This window comes from Hylobates moloch, unplaced genomic scaffold (genome assembly GCF_009828535.3).
Source record: "Hylobates moloch isolate HMO894 unplaced genomic scaffold, HMol_V3 SCAFFOLD_15, whole genome shotgun sequence".
NCBI lineage: Eukaryota > Metazoa > Chordata > Mammalia > Primates > Hylobatidae > Hylobates > Hylobates moloch.
In genome coordinates, this window is record NW_026652290.1 from 31,583,600 (window position 1) to 31,605,573 (window position 21,974).

Consider the following 21,974-nt stretch of genomic DNA (forward strand, 5'->3'; position numbering starts at 1 on the left):
GTGAAACCCCATCTCCACTAAAAATACAAAGATTAGCTGGGTGTGGTGGCGCATGCCTGTAATCCCAGCTACTCAGGAGGCTGAGGAAGGAGAATTGCTTGAACCCGGGAGGTGGAGGTTGCAGTGAACTGAGATCGTGCCACTGAACTCCTGCCTGGGTGACAGAGCGAGACTCCATCTCAAAAAACTAAAAAATAAAAAAAGAATATGCAAGAAAGTAGAAAAAGAACCAGGAGATAGTTTTGAGATGTGCATTCTTTCGACTCTAGATATCGGGCCCTGGGGAAGCAGTGGAAATCAACAATCCCATTTCCTACCCACGGAGAGTTTATGTTGCTCTGGAAGCAGAGAGGCAAAAAGAAATGAAGACGGCTGGGTGCGGTGGCTCACGCCTGTAATCCCAGCACTTTGGGAGGCTGAGGCAGGCGGATCACAAGATCAGGAGATTGAGACCATCCTGGCTAACATGATGAGACCCCCGTCTCTACTAAAAATACAAAAAAATTAGCTGGGCGTGGTGGCGGGTGCCTGTAGTCTCAGCTGCTCGGGAGGCTGAGGCAGGAGAATGGCATGAACTTGGGAGGCGCAGCTTGCGGTGAGCCGAGATTGTGCCACTGCACTCCAGCCTGGGCGACAGAGCGAGACTCCGTCTCAAAAAAAAAAAATGAAGAGGAGAGAGGAGAGGAGAGTTACAGAGTTTCATGTGATAGAAACTGAAGGAGGAAGACTTAGGGAAGACTTCCTGGAGGAAAGGGCATCTGCATATTAGTTGGTTTTCTCCCCATCATCCATTCCTCCTACCCTGTCCTTCCAGTACTCAGAATTTCTCCATGGCTGGTCCCTATGTTTTGGTGGTGTTGACTTCACTCTCATCCTCTCCAGAAGTGGACTCTGATCTCCTTAAACCCCTGGCCCTAGTGACTGGCTCAGATATGGGCACATGGCCCAAGACAGGCTGCTACAGGAGACTATTCCTAGATTTGAGTTTGAAACTTCCAGGAAGCAGAGAGTCACTTTCTGCTAGATTTGCACCAAGGAAAGGGATCTTGAGAGCTCCTGGGGCCATCTTGGAAGCATGAGGGTTGTTCCTGCTCATAGGCCTGGGAGATGGAGCCCCCAAAAGAACAAGAGAGAAAAGGGGCCTTGAATCAGAGTGAAGCCCGAGATGAAGCCTCACCTGACCTGGATACAGATTATTCAGCTATTGGAGCCAATCAAAGTCGTTTTCTCCTAAAGCTCGTTTGAGCTAAGATTTGTTACTTGCAGGCCAAGGCAGAGCCAAGTGCAAAGCTACCCAGCATCCAAGCAGGATGGCATGCATGAGGGCAGAGCCTAAGCCAGAGCCCAGAGGAGGAGGGGAGCAGACGTGGGGAAAGTCTGGTGAGGCTATGAATTAATAGCTAACCTCACAGGTATTCCTTCTGTGCCAGGCATTGTTCTGAGATGTTTACGTGCATAATTTCACTTAATCTTCATGAGGACCTTACGACATAAGTAGTGTTATTATCCCCATTTTATAGAGAAGCAAACAGAACATAAGAGGCTAACTGGCCACGGTCAGATGGCTAGAAAAGCTGGACTCAATTCCCGGCAGTCCCACTCAAGGGCCTGGCCACTGGGGCAAGATCAGGCTGAGCCTTGGTGTAGGGTCTGGTAGATGATCACATAGCTATCAAGGCCAAAGGTCGCTGAGAGGTGATGGGGGAAGAAGGCTGAGAAGGCATTGGAGTTGATGACTGAAGCCATCAATTGCCCTGGGAGGTGGCATTTCAGGCAAAGGTGGGGTGGACGCCGATTTGTAAGGTGTGAATTAGAGCCAGGTATGAATGGGAACCTGGTAAGGGCTGGGAACAGCTGGCAAGCCCACACATCCTGTGAATTCATCACAGAAAGCAGGGAAGCCAGGCTCAGCTACGGAAAGCAAGAGAGTCTAACACCAGCTTTGATTTTTACTCACAATGGTGTTTCCAAGGCATGATAATGAAAGGGGTAAAGAATAGGCTCAAAGAGCCCCAGTGGGCCCATGAAGGAGAGAGGTCTGTGGCAGGCAGGAGAAGAGGAGCCAGTGTGCCGGCTGAGGGGAACGGTTGGTCACAGGCTTGTGGACAGCACCTCTTCCTCTGGAGAAGGGAAGATGAAGGGAACAGGTAAAGGTGCAAGTCACGGTTAGCTGGTGAGGGGGCATGGGCATCGGAAAAGCTGAGGGGCAGAGGTGTTGGCAGAGGGGCCAGTGGGGAGGACAGTAGCCATTCAGGAAACCCTGAGGACCTGTGAGCATGCCTGCTCAGCTCAGCAGGAGGAAAAAGGACCCGCTATGGCCAGGTTTTCACAAGGTTCTGGGATATTGCCTTTTTTTCTTTTCGTATTTATTTTGAAATAATTTCAGATTTACATATAAGCTACACAAATAGTACAGTGCATTTGCAGGCCATATTCTGACCCTACCCATTGGCCTTACTTATTCAAGGCATTTCATCTTTTTTTTCTCTTTTTTCTTTTTCGACAGAGTCTCGCTCTGTTACCCAGGCTGGAGTGCAATGGTGCATCCTCGGCTCACTGCAACCTCTGCCTCCTGGGTTCAAGCCATTCTCCTGCTTCAGCCTCCTGAGTAGCTGGGATTATAGGCATGTGCCACCATGCCCAGCTATTTTTTGTATTTTTAGTAAAGACTGGGTTTCACCATGTTGGCCAGGCTGGTCTCGAACTCCTGACCTCAGGTAGTCTGCCTGCCTCGGCCCCCCAAAGTGCTGGGATTACAGGCGTGAGCCACCGCGCCCAGCCAGATAAAAGCTCATCTTCTTAAAACAAAATCCCTAGGCTGTCCTCCAAGCCCTGAGCTTGGCACTCTTCTCTTTAAAAATTGCACGCACTGGCCAGGCACGGTGGCTCACGCCTGTAATCCCAACGCTTTGGGAGGCCGAGGCAGCTGGATCACTTGAGGTCAGGAGTTTGAGACCAGCCTGACCAACATGGCGAAACCCTGTCTCTACTAAAAAATACAAAATTAGCCTGGCGTGGCGGTGCCTGCCTGTGATCCCAGCTACTCGGGAGGCTGGGGAAGGAGAACCTCTTGAACCCAGGAGGCGGAGGTTGCAGTGAGCTGAGATCGCACCATTGCACTCCAGCCTGGGTAACAGAGCGAGACTCTGTCTCCAAAAAAAAAAAAAAAGTTGCACTGCACATTCACAAAAAGCCACTCTCCTTGGCTGCATTGGAGACCCTGTATGATCTGGCTTCAGGCCACCCTGACGGCCCTGTTTCCCTCTGCCCCCTCACCCCGACCCTCCAGTCCTGCTCCTTCCAAACCCAACACATTCCATATGTCTCCGTCTCCAGAAGACTCAGACCCTCCTAAGGAAAAAGGTGCAGGTCTTAGTGATCTTTTTGTCTACCCTGGTGCCTGACAAGCAACAAACAAATGTCATCAGCAGAGAGCCAGGCTCAGCTAAGATCATGAGAGCCCAGGAAGCAGTTATATCACGAGTATCAACCTGGGTCACAGCAGGCCCAGGCCCCTGGAAGCTGAGCTTCCCTATATGGGAAAGGAAGAACTAAAGCCAAACTTCAAGTGCCCTTCCAGAGCCTGAGCTCATCACCGAGAACCTCTGTCTGTCCCTTCTCCTGCAAAGAGAAGGACACAGGTGGGAGAGGAGCATGGGGTGGGAACAAGAAGTTCAGACATAGGCCTATGGTGGTTTGATCTGTTCCATACCTAGGATGGGGACTGGGGCCTGCTCAGCTTTCACCTTCCAGGGCTACCTGGAAGTCTGTGGGGAGCTGTAGGCTGTCCCCATAGACTTCTGAGATGTCTTTCTTTCTCTCCATCTGCAGGAAGATGTCAGAGCCCCAATCTTTTCCCTAGGAGAGGCTTCCCTAGATGGTGGGAGTCCTGGCCTAGGCCACTGTGGGTTTTACGAAGTTGAAGGTCCTGGTTTGGTGATGGCACAGGGGCACACATAATAACTTCCTGCCTTTCAGGGAGCACAGCTCAGCTCCACAGCAGGACACCTGAGCAGCCAGAAGCTAGAAAGATGCAAGCCTGCCTCCAAGTGGTCACATGTCATAACTGCAGCCCACAACCCAGACCCTCCAGGCAGAGGTGCCTGGGTAGCATTGACTATGGGAGGCCAGGCAGCCACCATCATCTGGCTCTGAAGATTCCACGTGCTCAGGTGAAAGAGAGGTGCCGGTTCTATATGAGAAAAGGAGCATCAAAGTGTCACATACACATGCATTCAAACTTTCACCTTTTATCATGGTTTTAGAAATAAGGATGCATAGGCCGGGTGCGGTGGTTCACGCCTGTAATCCCAGCACTTTGGGGGGCCGAGGCAGGCAGACTACCTGAGGTCAGGAGTTCGAGACCAGCCTGGCCAACATGGCAAAACCCCATCTCTACTAAAAATACAAAAAATAGCCGGGCATGGTGGCACGCACCTATAATCCTAGCTACTTGGGAGGCTGAGGCAGGAGAATTGCTTGATTTGGTGGAGGTTGCAGTCAGCCAAGATCACACCATTGCACTCCAGCCTGGGTGACAAGTGCAAAACTCCATCTCACACACACACACAAAAAAAGGATGCGTGTTCAGTGAGGTCAAATAACCTACTCCATTTAGTTTGTTAGCATCAGTCTTGGGCCAAAAGTCATGTCCACCTGATGCTGGGATTCCACCTCAATCAAATGAGGCAGTTGGACTTTACGGCAGCTAACTGCTACTTACACATCAGAATTACCCAAGGAGCTTTAAACATATTTATCTATCCCTCTGACCCAGGCTGATTGAATCAACATCCCTGGATGTGGGCTGGGAATGTGTCTTTTCAACACACTTCCCCAGCAAGATAAAAGTGCATCTGTAAACTGAGAGCAGGAAACCAGTGGGCAAGATTGTCAACTCATGGAGTCAGGGACATGTTTAATTCATTTGTGAATCCCCTGGTACTGGCACATAGAAAGCATTCCATATTATTTGCAAAATGAATGAATGAATAAATGAGCAAGTAGGTGAATGATTCTGAGGTCTCCTCCAGCTTTGACGGCCTGTGACCGTGTGACTCCTGCATATGCATGAACACACAGACACAGACACTACACACACGCACAGACACACATACACACTTGGAGCAAAGAGGGATGAAGCCTGCCACACTGCAGGTGGTCCTAGCTGCCTGACCTCCCTTCCTCACACACTGACACACCTCCGTCTTTGTTGACCTGTATTTATTGTGCACCCATTGGGTGCATAGCCTAGCCCTAGGCCCTGGCCGGAGACCCAAACATGGCCTCCAAGGGCCAGCCTTACTTTGTGGAGGTCCAGGCCCCAGAGCTGGTTACAAGCATGGGAAGGGAGGAGGGTGGCCCGGCAGGAGGGCTGAGGACGCAGTGCGTCAGCCGGCTGGCAGCAGCGGGTAGCAGAGGCCCTCTCTTGGCGGGCAGCCTACTTGCACACTTGGCTGAACAGAGACAATGGTGGCTGCTCCCTCCGGCCCAGCCTCCTTCCTACAGGCAGAGCCCCAAGTCCATGAGTCTCCGGAACCTCCCTCAGAGAACAAGCCCAGCTGGGAGGCAGCCAGAGGGCAAGATGAGGGGATTTCCCAGGGGAGAGCAGCAGAGACCCTCTGAGCTGCCAGAGATGGGGAAGGGGTCCAGGCACCCCACAGGAAGGAAGCTTTAAGGCGTGCGTAGGAAGGAGCCCAGTAGAGTCTCCCGAGCCTGGCCTAGGCCTCACCTGGTCGCCAGCCTCCATCCCATCCCTCACAACTCTCCTGAGCTGTGGCTCCTGCCAGGCAGACCCCTAAGGGAAACTGTTGCCACCTTTTACCTCTCTATCCTCTCCAGCGGTCGAACCTAGAGAACCTCCTTCCCTGCTGTGTTGGAACAAAGACTCCTTGTTCCCAGGGTTCCAGGGTTCCCTGCAAAGCTCTGGAGGCCCTACCCCTCCCAGCCCTCACTCATGCCTCAGCTCTGCTCTGTTGATGAGCAGTTGGCTATGTGTGATTGTTTCATCTGCTTCAGGGGAAAGGAAGACTGTAGGGGGAAAAGAGACACAAGGAGACAAAGGCACAGGGCCCCACAGCCGTGCGGAGCCCTTGAAGCCCCCCGAGGTCCCTGCCCAGAAGGCTGTCCCCTCAGTGGGCAGGACCTTAGCCACCCTGCTCCCTGGGTCACAGGAAGCTGGTTAGGAATTTCTCAAGAGTCCCTGATTCACTCTCCTGGGGCCTCCCCAAGAAAGTCACCTAATTCCCAGAGCAATACCATCCTCGGGGCTGTGGCTCCCCTGGCTGGGCTGCCCAGGGGCCTCTGCTGCCCCAAGCTCTCCCCCAGAAGCCAAGGGCACACCACATAAGCACTGGTTCTCAAACAAGTGCTGAGTTCCCAGCAAGTCTAGGAAATGACGCCACTCTGGATTCTGGGGCCTGGAGGGTGACACGGGCTGAGCTCTGGGAGGAAAGTCAAGTCCTCAACCTCACTCTTCCCTTGGGCGTGGCCAGGGACTGGGGCTGCAGAGGGACTGCCATGGGGGTGGTGGGGAGCACAGCAATATTAGGAAAGCTTCAGTGAGCACAAGAATGAGGGCCACAGGGAAACAAGGTTTGTCCTTAAGCAGGGAAAGGAGGTGCCTCATCCGTCATGGTGGACTCATTGAAATAAGTCTCCTCCAGGGAGGTTCATCTCAGGTCTACCCTAGAGCAGTGTCTCTGAGGTGGTGCTGGCTTCACAGCTGATTGCGGTTCCGCTTGGGGATGATCTTCCGGTAGGTTCTGCGCTCTGAGATGTTGCGCTTCACCTTGGCCGTGGTGGGAGCCTCATCCTGGTGCAGGGTCGGGCTGGAGTGGGACTTCTTCAGGCTGAGCTTGGGCTCCCAAGTGCCTCCAGCTTCCTTCCCTAGGTGCTCCTCCCACAGGTCCAGAGCATCGGAGGGGCAGTGCAGGCGGGCCACCAGCAGCTGCACGTAGGTCTCGTAGCGGGTTTTCTGCAACACACAGGCCCCACCACCTTAGCACCATCCTGGCTCCAGGTTGGGAGGAGGCTAGAATCATGAGGGACAGCTGACAGGTACGTGATGCTATGGCAATACAGACCTCGACAGAAAGAGGGCTGGACCAACAGTGAGTGTCAGTATAATGCCTGGGCAAGCAGACTGCAGAGCACACCTCTGGATAGTGTTATAATGACACATATCAGCCCAGCCCTGTTCTAATAATAACCAACCCCTTGGAGTGCTGTAACTAACATCCCTATGCCATGTTCCATCTTTGAGGCACTAAAAGATGTGTCACCCACTATGCCTGAGATCTTTGCAGCCCTACACACAAACAGCTCACATCTGTACAGCCCTAATTGCATCTAAATAGCATTTTAACAATTGGCATCTGTGGAGCATGATGCTAACTACCCTCATCTGCTTAACACTGTACTCCTAAGGCCCCTGCAGCTAGCATCCTTGGGATATGGTTTCCAGTTTACAAAGTGCTTCCTCACCCTCCATCCCATTGGATCCTCATGCCAGCCCTGGGAGGGGGAACAAATCATTGTGGAAGGGAGGGCTGGTGCCTTGCTAAAGGTCCCAGCTGGTCAGTGGGAGGAAGAGGTTGGGTCCTCACAGCCACACGCTGAGGCCTCTGAGAAGTGGGGAGTTCACAGCCATGGATACAACCAACAAGCCAAGGGATAGTCTGGGACCTTGAAAGACAGGCAGAGGGCTGCATGCGGGCACAGCGGGGACAGGCAGGAGGCGATGTTGATTCCCACTTCCTGGTCTCTGCCTCTGGGTGGCCTCTGATTCCCTCTATTTTCACATTGCATTCAGCTACCCTTCCTGCCCAGTGGACCCTCACCCTAAGCAGGCACCCAGGACCCCTGAAGCAGGCACCCAGTGTTAGGATCCTAGATGAACTGATGTGATACGAAAGCAGAATTGGGGAGTGTGGGTGGATGGGTGAGGGTTGGGGGAGAGTAACGGATAAAACATTTCAACACGGGCTGTAAAGTCAACAAAAGTCATTACTGGCCAGGGGCAGTGGATCACACCTGTAATCCCAGCACTTTGGAAGGCTGAGGCAGGCAGACCACTCAGGGCCAGGAGTTCAAGTCCAGCTTTGCCAACATGGTGAACCCCTGTCTCTACTAAAAATACAAAAATTGTCCCGGTGTGGTGGCTCACACCTGTAATCCCAGCTACTCGGGAGGCTGAGGCAGGAGAATCGCTTGAACCTGGGAGGCGGAGGTTGCAGGGAGCTGAGATCGAGCCACTGCACTCCAGCCTGGGCGACAGAGCGAGACTTTGTCTCAAAAACAAAAAGAAAAGCAAAACAAAAAAAAAACAACTGTCAGTTCTTAGTTAAGACCATAAATGGGGTATTTAGAGCAGCATGTAAATTTACCAGATTTGGACGAGTAGCTTAATTTCTCTGTGCCTGTTTCCCCATCTGTAAAATGAGGATAACAGTACCTACCCAGAGCTGTCAATTGAATGAGACCATCCACGCAAGGAAGACAAGCTCCATAAATACTACCTATTAATATTTGGTAGGTATTAGAAGGAACAATTGAGCTAAAATATAGTTTTTCCTTCAACTTGGGAAAAGCCAAATATACTCTTAAGAGAAAGAAAACTATAAAATAACGTCTGCTATGGGTGTTTCCAGACAAACAGCTGCTATGTGCCCCCAGGACAAGAGGTGAAAGGCCTAAGTGCACGGGGACACGCGGGTGTCCATGTGGGAGCCCCTGCCCCTTTGCAGATAGCGCACACGGGCCCCGCCTTCACACAAGCGCCTCTCCCCGCCCCGGCGCGGTCAGGGCAGTGACGGCTGCAGGGACCGAGGCAGCCACGAGAGGGCGGAGAGGGTCCTGCGCAGCGGAGGGGAGGTGGGCTCTGCCGCTCACCTCGTACTCCAGGTACTCCTTCCGCAGGCGATACTCCTCCAGCTCGCGGCTACGGCCCCGCCGCTCCGGTAAGTTCCTCTGCAGATCCATCAGGTCGTCCGAGGCAGCGTCCAGGCAGTTCTCGTGGGATCGATGCTGCTCCTCCTGCGAGCAGCAGGCGGTGAGGGACGCTGTCCCGGGAGTCCTGTCCACCGCTTTCCGGGCCCGGGTGTGCCGCCCTGCTGGTCACCTCAGTTCCCAGGCCAGGTGCGCAGCCCGCCTCCAGCCTCCCCGAGCTAGTCCTGGGGCTCCAGGTGCACATTCCCAATTCCACCGTACCCCACCCCTTCCCGGAGGCCATACCAGGGAGCTCTGGGCGGGGCCCACAGGCAGGATGGGCCGCACGAATCTGCGCTGGGAGCCCACAGCAGCGGGGAAGGGCGGCGCGGAGTGCGTGGCCGCAGCCAAGTTGATGCGCGCGATCCAGGAGCTCATCTCCTTGGCAGTGCTGGGGCAAAGGAGGTCGTTGGTCCCCGGGGACACAGAGTCGGTCCTGTCACCCTCCTCCCGCCCCCTTCTGTGGTTGGTTGCACAGCTGGCCAGCTGCTCAGGACTCAGCCTCCCATAGTTAGAGCCCTGCCACTAGCAGGGCACTCGACCTCTGACCATGGCTTTCTTATCAATAAAGAGGAAAATCTGGAGGCCGGGTGCGGTGGCTACGTCTTGGCAGGTGGATCACCTGAGGTCAGGAGTTCGAGACCAGCCTGGCCAACATGTTGAAACCCCGTCTCTACTAAAAATACACAAATTAGCCAGGCGCGGTGGCGCGCACCTGTAATCCCAGCTACTCGGGAGGCTCAGGCATGAGAATCGCTTGAACCCGGGAGGCGGAGGTTGCAGTGAGCCGAGATAAGAGTCACTGCACTCCAGCCAGGACGACAGAGCAAGACTCTGTCTCAAAAATATAAAAAATAAAGAGGACAATCTGAGGTGACAGATTTTATAACAAATGCCAGATATGATCAATCATTAGCAACTTCCCGGAATCCTGTGTTCTGAACTGGGAGGCTTTATCCCACTGACAAGGAAAAGGCATACTTTGCTGGCAAAGTTGTCCAAGGATGGGGAGGAAGCAGGCAATGCCTGGGCTTCATCCCTGGTCCCCAGCTCCTCTTCCTGCTGCCGCATTCTAAGAATTTCTGATCGGTATGGCCATTCCCACCAGGACCCCCTGGGGCCCACAGGCCTCAGGTGTCAGCAGGGTCAGGGGAAAGAGAACTAGGGCAGGGCGAGGCCTTGCCACAGTCTCCCACCCCAGGGACTTACGGTGCCTGGAAGAGGTACAGGCGCCAGTCAGCCGTGCGCAGCTGGAAGACGTGCGGCTTCTTGGTGTAATGGGTGGCGGGGGTGGCCAGCGAGTGGTGCACCCCGACAGGCTCATCCACCATCTGCCCCACCAAGCTTTCCCCCTCCAGGCAGTGGTCTTCTCCCTGCCACCAGTCACAGGGGCTCAGAGAAGAGGTTATCATCAGCTGCCCACCCTCCAGACAGTTCTGGGCCTCTCTCAGTCTCCCATTCTGACAGGGGTGTTGCCTCCTTTCCTACCTTCAGGAAGTAGAGAACCATCCCTCGCAGTAAGGTGTGGAACATCTTCCAGCCACGCTTGCCCCATGGTGCTGTTCCAGGAACAGAACACAAATGTAGGTGGGGGCACCAGCATCCAGACACACTCAGACACATGCAAGTGTGCATATGCCCCCTGCCCCTCACATCACCTCCAGTATCTCACCAGGATGCACACAAATGCAGAACATGCCAACACAAGAAAACACATACAATCGTAGACAAACATATAGACCCTCTCCACACACGGGCAATCTCCCCTGGAAACAAAACCATAGAACCACTCACATCCAAATATAGATATTCGTACAGATCATCTTCTCTCCAACTCCAAACACACACCCACTACCCCAAGTAGTGGCAAACACCCAGGCACAAACACAACTCCTTCCAGACAGCTTTCTAGTCCCTGCAGGATGATCTTGACCTTGCATACCCATCTAGAGGGGCTCAAGGGCGCAGGGCCCAGCTTTGGGGTGTCCTTCCCTGTGTACCCCACTCTGAGCACCACCTGCCCTCTTTTCCCCCTACCTCTCCACCCTGGTCTTGTGTGGTGAGATCCATTCTAAGCTCCTTGGACAAAAGACAGCCCTAGAGCCCTGGCGGCTTCACAGCCAATGCTAGTTCCCATCCTGGTCGCCCCACCCTATTCAATCTGTGCTTGCACATTAGTCTGCTGAGATCACCACTCTGGTCATGTTGGTGCCCTAATGAAAAGCCTTCAGCTGCCTGCCGAATAAGGCCCAAATGCAGGCCCTGGCATGTGTACCTCTCTTTCACACACCCCATGTTCTGAGCAAACTCGGCTTGCTGTTTTCTCTGTGGGGGATGCCCTCTGCCCAGCTTCCGAATTCCAGACCCTCTTCTCCTCCAAAGTTCAGTGCAGATACCATCACTTACCAGAAGCCTTACCTCTCCCTGTCGCCACATCCTGCCTCCAAAACAAAACCAAAAGCCTTTTTCTCCTCACTTGATTCAGCCCCTAGACACTCAGCTCTTGCTACATTTTTTTCCCAGACATTGACACACTTGTCTAATCTCTACCTTACTACAGGGACTCTGGGGCCCAGGAAAACTAGGCCTGTTTTGTCTGGGTTCTCCTACCTACCCTCTAGTGCCTCACACAGCATCCAGCACGTGGTCACTGTTCAGTATGCATTGAGGAAGGAACATGGGCTGGCTGCCTGTCCTCAATGCGGGCGGTCTCTCTGCACACCTGTGCACGCATCCGCACAGGTCCCTGAGCTGGACCGCTCCCAGCACGCCACCCTGTTTGTGGGCAGCAGACACTCACTCTTCTTGCCGTCTGCATCTTGATGCATCTTCCGAGCCAGGATGCCCTGCTTGTAGGTGGGCACCGTGGGATCCTGAGCCAGCTGAAAGAAGGGCTTGCTCATCTTGCCAGCTGGCAGGGGCGGCTGGGCCTTCTCAGGTCTGGCTGCGTCTTCTTCATCCCTGAACATCAGAGAATCCGGCTGGAAGTGCTGACTACGCAAAGACCACTGGGAGGTATCCATTGCCTCCCAGAGCCTTAGCAACCTCTCTTTTCCTGGGAAGCCACACCCCAGGACCCCCCACAAGGAGTCCTCCTTCAGAGTGAACCCATCAATTCCTGAAAATGCTGCCATACCCCACGCCCCACTACCTCTGGCCCTCCGGTATTACCTGGGCTCCTCTATCTCTTTCCCCAGAGCCCTGCCTCTGGCTTTGCCCCACTCTGAGGGGAGCACTATCTGAGTTTCTCTAACTCTCGGGTGGGTGACAGAGGGAGGACAGCCCAAAGACAAGGGAGAGGGGTGAGGAGGAGAGGGGAAAAGGAGTCTCACTCACATGGCCCACTCGAGCTTCTCACTGCGGATAGACCAGTAGAGGGCCTGGAAGAGAAGCACACAGGTGGGCAGGGGAGCCTCAGGGCTGTGGAGCCTAAAGTCTCTTTGTCTGGCAGAGGTAGGATAGGGGCATATGTACAGCCTGCCTCCTCCACCCACAACATAGGTGCCCTTCCTCCTTGAGTAAGCAAGCATCCATCCATCCGTCCGTCCGTCCATCCATCCATCCATCCATCCATCCATCCATCCATCCGTGCAACAAAGTATTTCTGGAGTATTTCCCAGCGACAAGCACTATGGTGGGTGCTAGAGACATAAAGATGACCTGCCGGGCACGGTGGCTTATGCCTCTAATCCTTGCACTTTGGGAGGCTGAGGCAGGTGGATCACTTGAAGTCAGGAGTTCGAGACCAGCCTGGCCAACATGATGAAACCCCGTCTCTACTAAAAATACAAAAAATTAGCTGGGCGTGGTGGCGCGCACCTGTAATCCCAGCTACTCAGGAGGCTGAGGCAAGAGAATTGCTTGAACCTGGGAGGTGGAGGTTGCAGTGAGCCGAGATCACACCACTGCACTCCAGCCTGGGCGACAGGATGAGACTCCATCTCAAAAAAAAAAAAAAAAAAAAAAAGATGATGACCAAGGCAGACAAGTCCCTGTCCTGCCCATGCTTAGTGAGGCCTTAACTAGTTCTCATGGAGGAGAAATGAATTACCTACATGGCATCCTACTGGGAGGGATCTGATGGAGAAGAAACTGGCTGACCAATCCCCACAATAAATGTGCAGTAAATGAATGAATGATGCGCTAAAAGTTTGAGGTATTAACGTATCTCACTTGCTTCTATAGCTCTTGCGGTGCCTAGCAAGAAGTCTGGCACATAGTAGGTGTTCAGTAAATGTTCATGAAGTACAGCCATGTACCATATAACAGCATCATGATGGTTCAGTCAAGGATGAACTGCATACATGATAGTGGTCCCGTAAGATTATGATGGAGCTGTCCTTTACAGGTGTATCATTTTTAATCTTTTCTATCATGTTTTTATTGTACATTTTCTATGTTTAGATATACAAATATAGCACTGTGTTAGAATTGCTTGCAGTATTAAGTACAGCAGCATGGCATACAGGTTTGTAGCCCAGGAGCAATAGGCTATCCCATCTAGCCCTGGTGTGCAGTGAGCTGTACATCTAGGTTTGTGTAAGTTCACTCTATAATGTTCACACAATAGTGAAATTGCCCAGCGATGCTTTTCTCAGAACACACCTTCATTGTTAAGTGATGTGTGACTGTGATGAAACAGCAAATGATTTTAATTGCTTATAACACACATGCTGTGTGCCAAGCACCATGCTGAGCACTTGGCAGATTTTATTTCATCTTGAGAATGGCATGGTCAGTGGTTAATACCCTCAGGAAGAACTTGAGTAGGCCAAGAGGGGTCAAATTGCCCAAGACTAGAATTCAAACTCAGGAACACCAGGCTCCCAAGTCTGAGCTCCAGACTTTCACCATGTGTAGCTTTGCTCTTCTCAGACTTTGAAGGGGTAAGAATGACTTGAAAACTCAAGAAAATATTTCAGGGGTCCCAGTCTCAGAGAGTCTGATTCAGTAAGTCCAGCACAGGGAGCCTGCAGATTTGCATGGCTAACAAATTACAAGATGTTTCTGATGCTTCCAGCCAGGGACCACACTTTTACTAGCCCTGCAATAAATAAGCCCTGTTCTCTCCAGGATATTTTGGCAAAGCCAGTCCCCAAGCTCAGCATCTCCCTTGGAACGAAGAACCAAGGCTCCAGGTCCTACATGAGGCTCATAAGAAGACCCCGTGGCACATACCTTCAGCAGCTCCTTGGGGAAGTTCCCGCCGTCCCTCAGCCCATTCAGGTTGGTTATGAATTCCTGGCAGCTCATGCTCTTCCCAATGTTCTATAGCCACGGAGAAGTGGGATGACTCGAGCACACACCCCATCCCAATAGAATAACCCCCAGCCAGCCACCATGGAACCCTTTCCAGCTCCCCAGGCCCACATCCCTCAGGGGTGTTCCCTGCCCGGTCTCAGGCCTCTGGTCTTCTCCTCCCCGCACCCCTTGCCACAGCCTCAGTTCCCACAGGGACTCTCTCCACCGTCTTACCTGTCCATGCAGGTCCGTGTTAAGGAGCATGATTGCACATGTCAAGGTGTGTACCGAATCTGCCCCAGAGATAGGTGAGTGGAGAGAAAGCTCATTGGAACCAGGGCTCCTGTTTCCTCTGCCCACACTGCGTGGGGTAACCTCAGAACCCCTGGAATGCTTCCATTCTCCACAGCCCCCAATACACTCCCACCAGTTCACTGTCACCTACTGAACTCCCAAGCAGACATGGGCACCCCAAAGTTTCCCTGCTCTGCTGTCAGGGCCAGCCCCTCCCTACCTACTGAGGGGAAGACCCCTGGATTGCAGTGGTGGAAGCGTCTGGAGAACTGGTAGAGGATTCGCTCCCGTTCCTGAGTCTCCCCACTGAGCACCAAGGCCTGGAGGAAGCTCCTGCAAAGGAGGGCCAGGGTCAAGGAGAGAGCCCAGGAGCTTAGGGCCAATCAGATCCCAGCCTCAGGCTGGTGCCATTGCCCCATGCCATCCTCCACAGCCTCCCCAGAGAGGGCCCAAAGACATTACCGGAGGGCTCGGTCCAGGCTCTGGCCTCCAAACTGGAAGAAGGACAAGTACTCCTCAGCCACAGCCCTGCTGAAGTCATTGCTGCAGAGGGAAAAGGGGCATGGAGTCTGCACCAGGGGCCTGGGCTGGGGCCACAGATGCACTGGGGCCCCCAGGGCCTGCACACATTATGCGGTGGGGGTGAGCAAAGGAAGGGCGCAGGCACGCTGGGCCTTGGGTCCTGACAGGACAAGGGGGCAGCCAGGGTCTGGTATGCCCTGCTACCCTATTCAGTGTACACTGGGAGACACTGGGAGAGACCTGTGAAGTCTGGTTGGCAAGGCAGTGGGGCCCAAGGACCAAGGGTGTGGAGAAGAGGTGACGCGGTGTGACCATGACTGAGAGGAAGCAGCAGATACACTGAGGGTATGGGGGAAAAGTTAGGAGGGGAGATGGGAAGGGAACCGGGCAGGGACGGGAAGGGGAGGGTGGCCAGTGGAGGGAGCCCTTCAGCAGCTCCTCCCTGGCTGCCTCAGCCTCCAGCCTTCCCCAGGCTCAAAGCCCCTTACTTCTTCTGCAGGTATGCAGCCACTTCAGACTTCCGGAAGCCCTCCAGGTGATAGAGGCGTGAGGCCAAGTTCCAGGCTACCTTGTTGTTCCTGACGCCATTAGCTAGCTTGTCTCCAGCTGGTGGTCTCTGGCCTTCCTCTGGGGACTGTGCTTGGGGCATAAGGCTCCCAGGAAGCCTAGAAGAGTTCATCGGTGTCCTCAGATTCTCACTTGAGATAGACATGCAAGAGCTCTGGGTCAAGTGTTCTTGCAGGTCAGTTGTGGCAAGAGTTCCCTGAGCTCAGTGCCTTGAATGGTGGGGCCTGGAGGAGCTGGACCCAGGCCCTCACTCAGGGAAGAGACAGAGTCACAGCCAGACTAACTTAGCCTGGCCTGGGACCAGGAGAACCCCGAGAGGAAGGTATTCATGCAAGGTCTCCAGGTCTGGGGCCCTGCGCTTTCTCAGGTAAAGCACAGCCACGTTCCGAGTTTATCTCACCTCAGGTTGCAGGTGCATCCCTGTCAGGCCCCTAGCATTGTTTTCTCCAATGCAAGGCATGTGGGATCGTCTCCCTCACCTGTCCTGCGGTCCTCCTATACCTCCTTGTCCCTTCCCCACCTCCCAGCTCTGGCTCTAGCCTCCAGTCCTAGATCTGGAGCCAAGAAACCTGTGAGGATGGGCTGAGAACAGGAAGCTAGGTAGGCTCTAGTAATGGCAGCAGCTGGGGTAGTTCAGGAAGTGGTCCTCAGCCTCTCCCTTCCCCCACCTAGCAGCCTGGATGACAAGGAGACTGGGTGGTGACCTATGACCCAGTGTGAACAGGCCCGGGTGACCCTCAGCCGACTCAGAACCTCCAAGTCCAGCACTAAGACTCTCAGATGTCACTCAGTCCAATCTATACCTGACTCTTCTGCTTCCCCCACAATGTTACAATCAAGTGTGGGGTATTCTAGTTATTTAAACATTCATTATCCAAGTGACACAGTTAGGAAGTTGAACTGGTAAGCAGAAGACACCATAATATGAAAACATTCCAGGGGGCTGGGCGCAGTACTCACGCCTGTAATCCTACCGCTTTGGGAGGCCAAGGCAGGTGGATCACTTGAGGCCAGGAGTTCAAAGCCAGCCTGGCCATTATGGTGAAACGCTGTCTCTACTAAAAATACAAAAATTAGGCAGGGTGGTGCATGCCTGTAGTCCCAGCTACTCGGGAGGCTAAGGCAGAAGAGTCACTTGAACCCAGGAGGCGGAAATTCCAGTGAGCTGATATTGCGACACTGCACGCCAGCCTGGGCGACAGAGCAAGATGCCATCTCAAAGAAAAAAAAAAAAAGAAAACAATCCCTGATAAACAGATATATAGCATTAGAATTCACTTAAACACCCTCACTATCTAACACAGCTGAGTCAGGGTTAATGGGAGAGTTAACCCCATGCCCATCACAAGGTCCTTGGGTGATGGCAACAGAATGTCAATCAGTGCCAGAAACCAAAGAACCATCTTCCTTATGCATCTGGAAACTAGGCTTGCCCCGTGGAGAGGTTCAGAGGCTTGGTAGCCAGAGAAGTTCCAGCCTCTGAAAAGGGAGGGTTCTTCATGCCAAAAATTAAAGTTCACCCAACCCAAAACAGAAGTAAGTAAATCTAACTAAAATGAGAACATAATTTCATAGTAAATAATGAAAAGGTTTAATTGGAGCTTTATCTCCGTAAATGTACAAATAAGTTTATTTAAATCTTATAGTAAACACAATGCCTAAAATTTAATTTTCCCGGCACGAGTTTCCTGGCTGGATAAGACATCTTGTATTCATGCTTGATTTTCACAGTAAGATCATAAAGGCCATTAAAAACAGTAACAGGCTGGGTGCAGTGGCTCATGCCTGTAATCCCAGCACTTTGGGAGGCTGAGGTGGGAGGATTGCTTAAGCTCAAGAGTTGGAGACCAGCCTTGTGGTCTGCTGGGCAACATGGTGAGACCACATCTCCATAAAAAATAAAAATAAGTAAAAATTAGCTGGGTGTAGTGGTACATGCCTGTGGTCCCAGTTACTTGGGAGGCTGAAATGGGAAGATCACTTGAGCCTGGGAGGCTGAGGCTTCAGTGATTCATGATTGTACCTCACACTCCAGGCTGGGCAACAGAGTGAGATTCTGTCTCAAAAAAAATAATAATAATAACAGCTATTTTGAAATATAATTCACATACCATCCAATTCACCCATTTAAAGTGTACAATTTACAGCCAACTGATCTTCAACAAAGCAAACAAAAACATGAAGTGGGGAAAGGACACACTTTTCAAAAAATGGTGTTGGGATAATTGGCTAGCCACAAGAAGGACATACTTTTTCAACAAATGGTGTTGGGATAATTGGCTAGCCACAAGAAGGACATACTTTTTCAACAAATGCTGCTGGGATAATTGGCTAGCCACAAGAAGGACATACTTTTTCAACAAATGGTGTTGGGATAATTGGCTAGCCACAAGAAGGAGAATGACACTGGATCCTCATCTCTCACCTTACACAAAAATCAACTCAAGATGTATTAAGGACTTACTTAAATCTAAGACCTGGAACTATAAAAATTCTAGAAGATAACGTTGGAAAAACCCTTCTAGACATTGGTTTAGGTAAAGATTTCATGACCAAGAACCAAAAGCAAATCCAATAAAAACAAAGATAAATTGCCAGGACTTAATTAAACTGAAGAGCTTTTGCACGACAAAAGGAACAGTCAGCAGAATAAACAGAAAACCCACAGAGTGGCAAAAAATCTCCACAATCTATACATCTGACAAAGGACTAATATCCAGAATCTACAATGAACTCAAACAAATCAACAAGAAAAAAGCAAATAATCCCATCAAGAAGTGGGCAGGAATACACAATTCTCAAAAGAAGATATACAAATGGCCAACAAATATATGATAAAATGCTCAGCATCACTAATGATCAGGGAAATGCAAATCAAAACCACATTGTGATAACACCTGACTCCTGCAAGAACGTCCATAATCGAAAAATCAAAAAATAGACATTGGCATGGATGAGGTCAATAGGGAACGCTTCTACACTTCTGGTGGGAATATAAATTCATACAACCACTATGGAAAACAGTGTGGAGATCCCTTGAAGAACTAAAAGTAGAACTACCATTTGATCCAGCAATCCCACTACTGGGTATCTACCCAGAGGAAAATAAGTCATTATAAGAAAAAGATACTTGCATACACATGCTTATAGCAGCACAATTCACAATCACAAAAATGTGGAACCAACCCATATGCCCATCAATCAACGGGGGCATAAAGAAACTGTGGTGTGTATGTGGTGTGGTATGTATATATATTATATATATATATATATATACACACACACACACTATTATATATTCAATTATATATAATTGAATCACATATATGATTGAATATGCATATATGTTATTGAATATATATATATGATTGAATACTACTCAGCCATAAAAAGGAATGAATTAATGGCATTCACAGCAACCTGGATGAGATTGGAGACTATTATTCTAAGTGAAGTAACTCAGGAATGGAAACCCAAACATCTTATGTTCTCACTTATAAGTAGGAGCTAAGCTATGAGGATGCAAAGGCATAAGAATGACACAATGGACTTTGGAGACTCAGGGGTAAAGGGTGGAAAGCGCGTAAGGGATAAAAGACTACAAATAGGGTGCCGTGTATACTGCTCTGGTGATGGGTGCTTCAAAAACTCACAAATCACCATTAAAGAACTTATTCATGCAACCAAACACTACTTGTTCCCCAATAACCTATGGAAATAAAAATTATAAGAAAGAAAGAAAAGAAAATTCAAGTCAAAAAAATAAAATAGGCCGGGCGTGGTGGCTCATGCCTATGATCCCAGCACTTTGGGAGGCCGAGGCGGGCAGATCACAAGGTCAGGAGATCGAGACCATGGTGAAACCCTGTCTCTACTAAAAATACAAAAAATTAGCCAGGCGCAGTGGCAGGCGCCTGTAGTCCCAGCTACTGGGGAGGCTGAGGCAGGAGAATGGCGTGAACCCGGGAGGCAGAGCTTGCAGTGAGCCGAGATCATGCCAGTGCACTCCAGCCTGGGCCACAGAGCGAGACGACTCCATCTCAAAAAAATAAATAAATAAAATAAAATAAAATAATAAAGTGAGGTCAGGCACGGCGGCTCAGGCCTGTAATCCCAGCACTTTGACAGGCTGAGGCAAGTGGATTCGCGAGTTCAAGACCAGTCTGATCAAGAGTTCAAGACCAGCCCGGCCAACATGGTGAATCCCCATCTCTACTAAAAGTACAAAAATTAGCCGGGCATGGTGGCACACGCCTGTAATCCCAGCTACTTGGGAGGCTGAGGCAGGAGAGTCACTTGAACCCGGGAGGCAGAGGTTGCAGTGAGCCAAGATCGCACCGTTGCACTTCAGCCTGGGCAGCAAGAGCAAAACTCTGCCACAAAACAAAACAAAACCAAAAAATAAAGGGTACAATTTTATGATAATTTATATTTGCATACTTTTTTTTTTAAAGTTCTCCCTCATCTAAGTACTATTTTAGTAACAACACTAATTGACTAGGTCATTTTTAAAAGCATATTTTAGGGCTTTGTCAGTTGATTGTTCGAGTAATTCTCTTTAGATGTGACAATTTGTTCTTTATTTTTATTTTCTCCTTTTCCATTGTTCACTCGACAATCTCTTTTGGTTCGTGACTTGTCAGTGGTTTTCCATGTGATTTGTGAGGTCTTTCAGCATCACTTTCACAGACCTTATGAAATCATATGTTTTTTGCCAGGATTTGTAATTACACTTTTCTGTTAGCTTCTGTTGTGCTTCTCCTGCATTGTGTAGTGTTCATGAGCCTCAAGAGGCAGTGAGAAGTCACCAGCAAAGACCCTGACCCGTCTGTGTTAGGTGGAGAGGGTGCTTAAGTGAAACCTAATGTTATTTGTCTGTTTATCAGGGAACGTTTTCATATTATGATGACTCCTGCTTACCGGTTCAACTTCCTGTGTCACTTGGATAATGAATGCTTAAATAACTAGAATACCTGATTGTGCCGTTGTGGGGGAAGCAGAAGAGTCAGGTATAGATTGGACTGAGTGACATCTGAGAGTCTTAGTGCTGGACTTGGAGGTTCTGAGTCGGCTGAGGGTCACCCCGGCCTGTTCACACTGGGTCATAGGTCACCACCCAGTCTCCTTGTCATCCAGGCTGCTAGGTGGGGGAAGGGAGAGGCTGAGGACCACCTCCTGAACTACCCCAGCTGCTGCCATTACTAGAGCCCACTTAGCTTCCTGTTCTCAGCTCATCCTCACAGGTTTCTTGGCTCCAGATCTAGGAGTGGAGGCTAGAGCCGGAGCTGGGAGGTGGGGAAGGGGCAGGGAGGTATAGGAGGACTGCAGGACAGGTGAGGGAGACAATCCCACGTGCCTTGCATTGGAGAAAAAATCCCTGGGGGCCTCACAGGGACACGCCTGCCACCTGAGGTGAGATAAACTAGGAACACGGCTGTGCTTTACCTAAGAAAGTGCAGGGCCCCAGACCTGGAGACCTTGCATGAATACCTTCCCCTTGGGGTTCTGCTGGTCCCAGGCCAGGCTGTCAGTCTGGCTGTGACTCTGTCTCTTCCCTGAGGGCCTGGGTTCAGCTCCTCCAAGCCCCACCATTCAAGGCCCTGAGCTCAGGGCACCGTTGCTACAGCTAACCTGCATGGACTGCACCATTAGGTCTATGACATGAACCACTGCTGGTTCCTGCTAGTCCCGTTAACATGACTCACATTCAGCCAATTAGAAAACAAAACGCCTTTTTCAGTGTAGAGATCCCAGGGGCTGATAGTCTTGAGGCAGCATTCTGGGACAAGTGGACATCAAGGTTGGTTTCTTAGTTGGCCTATTCCTACCTCTGGTCACAGTTCTGGGGTTACACAATCCTATGTTGGGCCCCAAGATCCATTCCCTTGGTCCCCATCAAACCTCTACTTGATGAGATCCGAGCCAGTGCCCCAGGCCTAGGTTCTTTGGTGAATGCGTCCCAGATACCTCCTCAAATTCAAAGCAGTCCATAATCCCCACATCACAAGCTCTGACCTTGCACTTCCCTGGCCTGCCAGCATGGCTCCCGTTTTTCTGGGCAGGCACACGCCCTTGCTCAGGTTCCCTGGACACCTCCTCCCCTTCCTCCTCTCCTGGTCTCCAGCTGTGGATGCTTCTTTTAAGGCCCTGCACCAGCACACTCAGATCTCGCCTCCACATGTATAAGTATCTGCTGTTTTGTTTCTGATGCCTCTGAACCTTACGGTCTTTCTCAAAACTCTTCCTGGTACCCAGTCATATAATTCTTGCTTAATAAATATAAGTATGTTTAATTCCAATGTGCATTTCTCACCCTCCTTCCAGACTAGAATATTCTTAAATGCATCCATAATTAGGAGCAT

At 51.1% G+C, this 21,974-nt stretch overlaps 1 protein-coding gene across 2 annotated transcripts in view; it reads right to left on the reverse strand.

Moving 5' to 3' along the window:
- Positions 1 to 5,208: 5,208 nt before the first annotated feature.
- The window catches only part of PSD4 (pleckstrin and Sec7 domain containing 4), a 45,406-nt gene continuing 28,640 nt past the window's right edge, over positions 5,209 to 21,974 (reverse strand). For both annotated transcript variants that reach the window (XM_032177294.2, XM_032177292.2), the window contains exons 6-17: positions 15,534 to 15,710; positions 14,986 to 15,066; positions 14,744 to 14,856; positions 14,464 to 14,522; positions 14,167 to 14,256; positions 12,325 to 12,368; positions 11,789 to 11,949; positions 10,477 to 10,547; positions 10,198 to 10,361; positions 9,235 to 9,379; positions 8,893 to 9,036; positions 5,209 to 6,976 (exon numbers count right to left, since the gene is read on the reverse strand). In XM_032177294.2, coding sequence (XP_032033185.1) covers positions 6,719 to 6,976; positions 8,893 to 9,036; positions 9,235 to 9,379; positions 10,198 to 10,361; positions 10,477 to 10,547; positions 11,789 to 11,949; positions 12,325 to 12,368; positions 14,167 to 14,256; positions 14,464 to 14,522; positions 14,744 to 14,856; positions 14,986 to 15,066; positions 15,534 to 15,710 — 1,507 coding nt within the window. In that variant the 3' untranslated portion in view covers positions 5,209 to 6,718. The remainder of the gene's footprint in view (positions 6,977 to 8,892; positions 9,037 to 9,234; positions 9,380 to 10,197; positions 10,362 to 10,476; positions 10,548 to 11,788; positions 11,950 to 12,324; positions 12,369 to 14,166; positions 14,257 to 14,463; positions 14,523 to 14,743; positions 14,857 to 14,985; positions 15,067 to 15,533; positions 15,711 to 21,974) is intronic.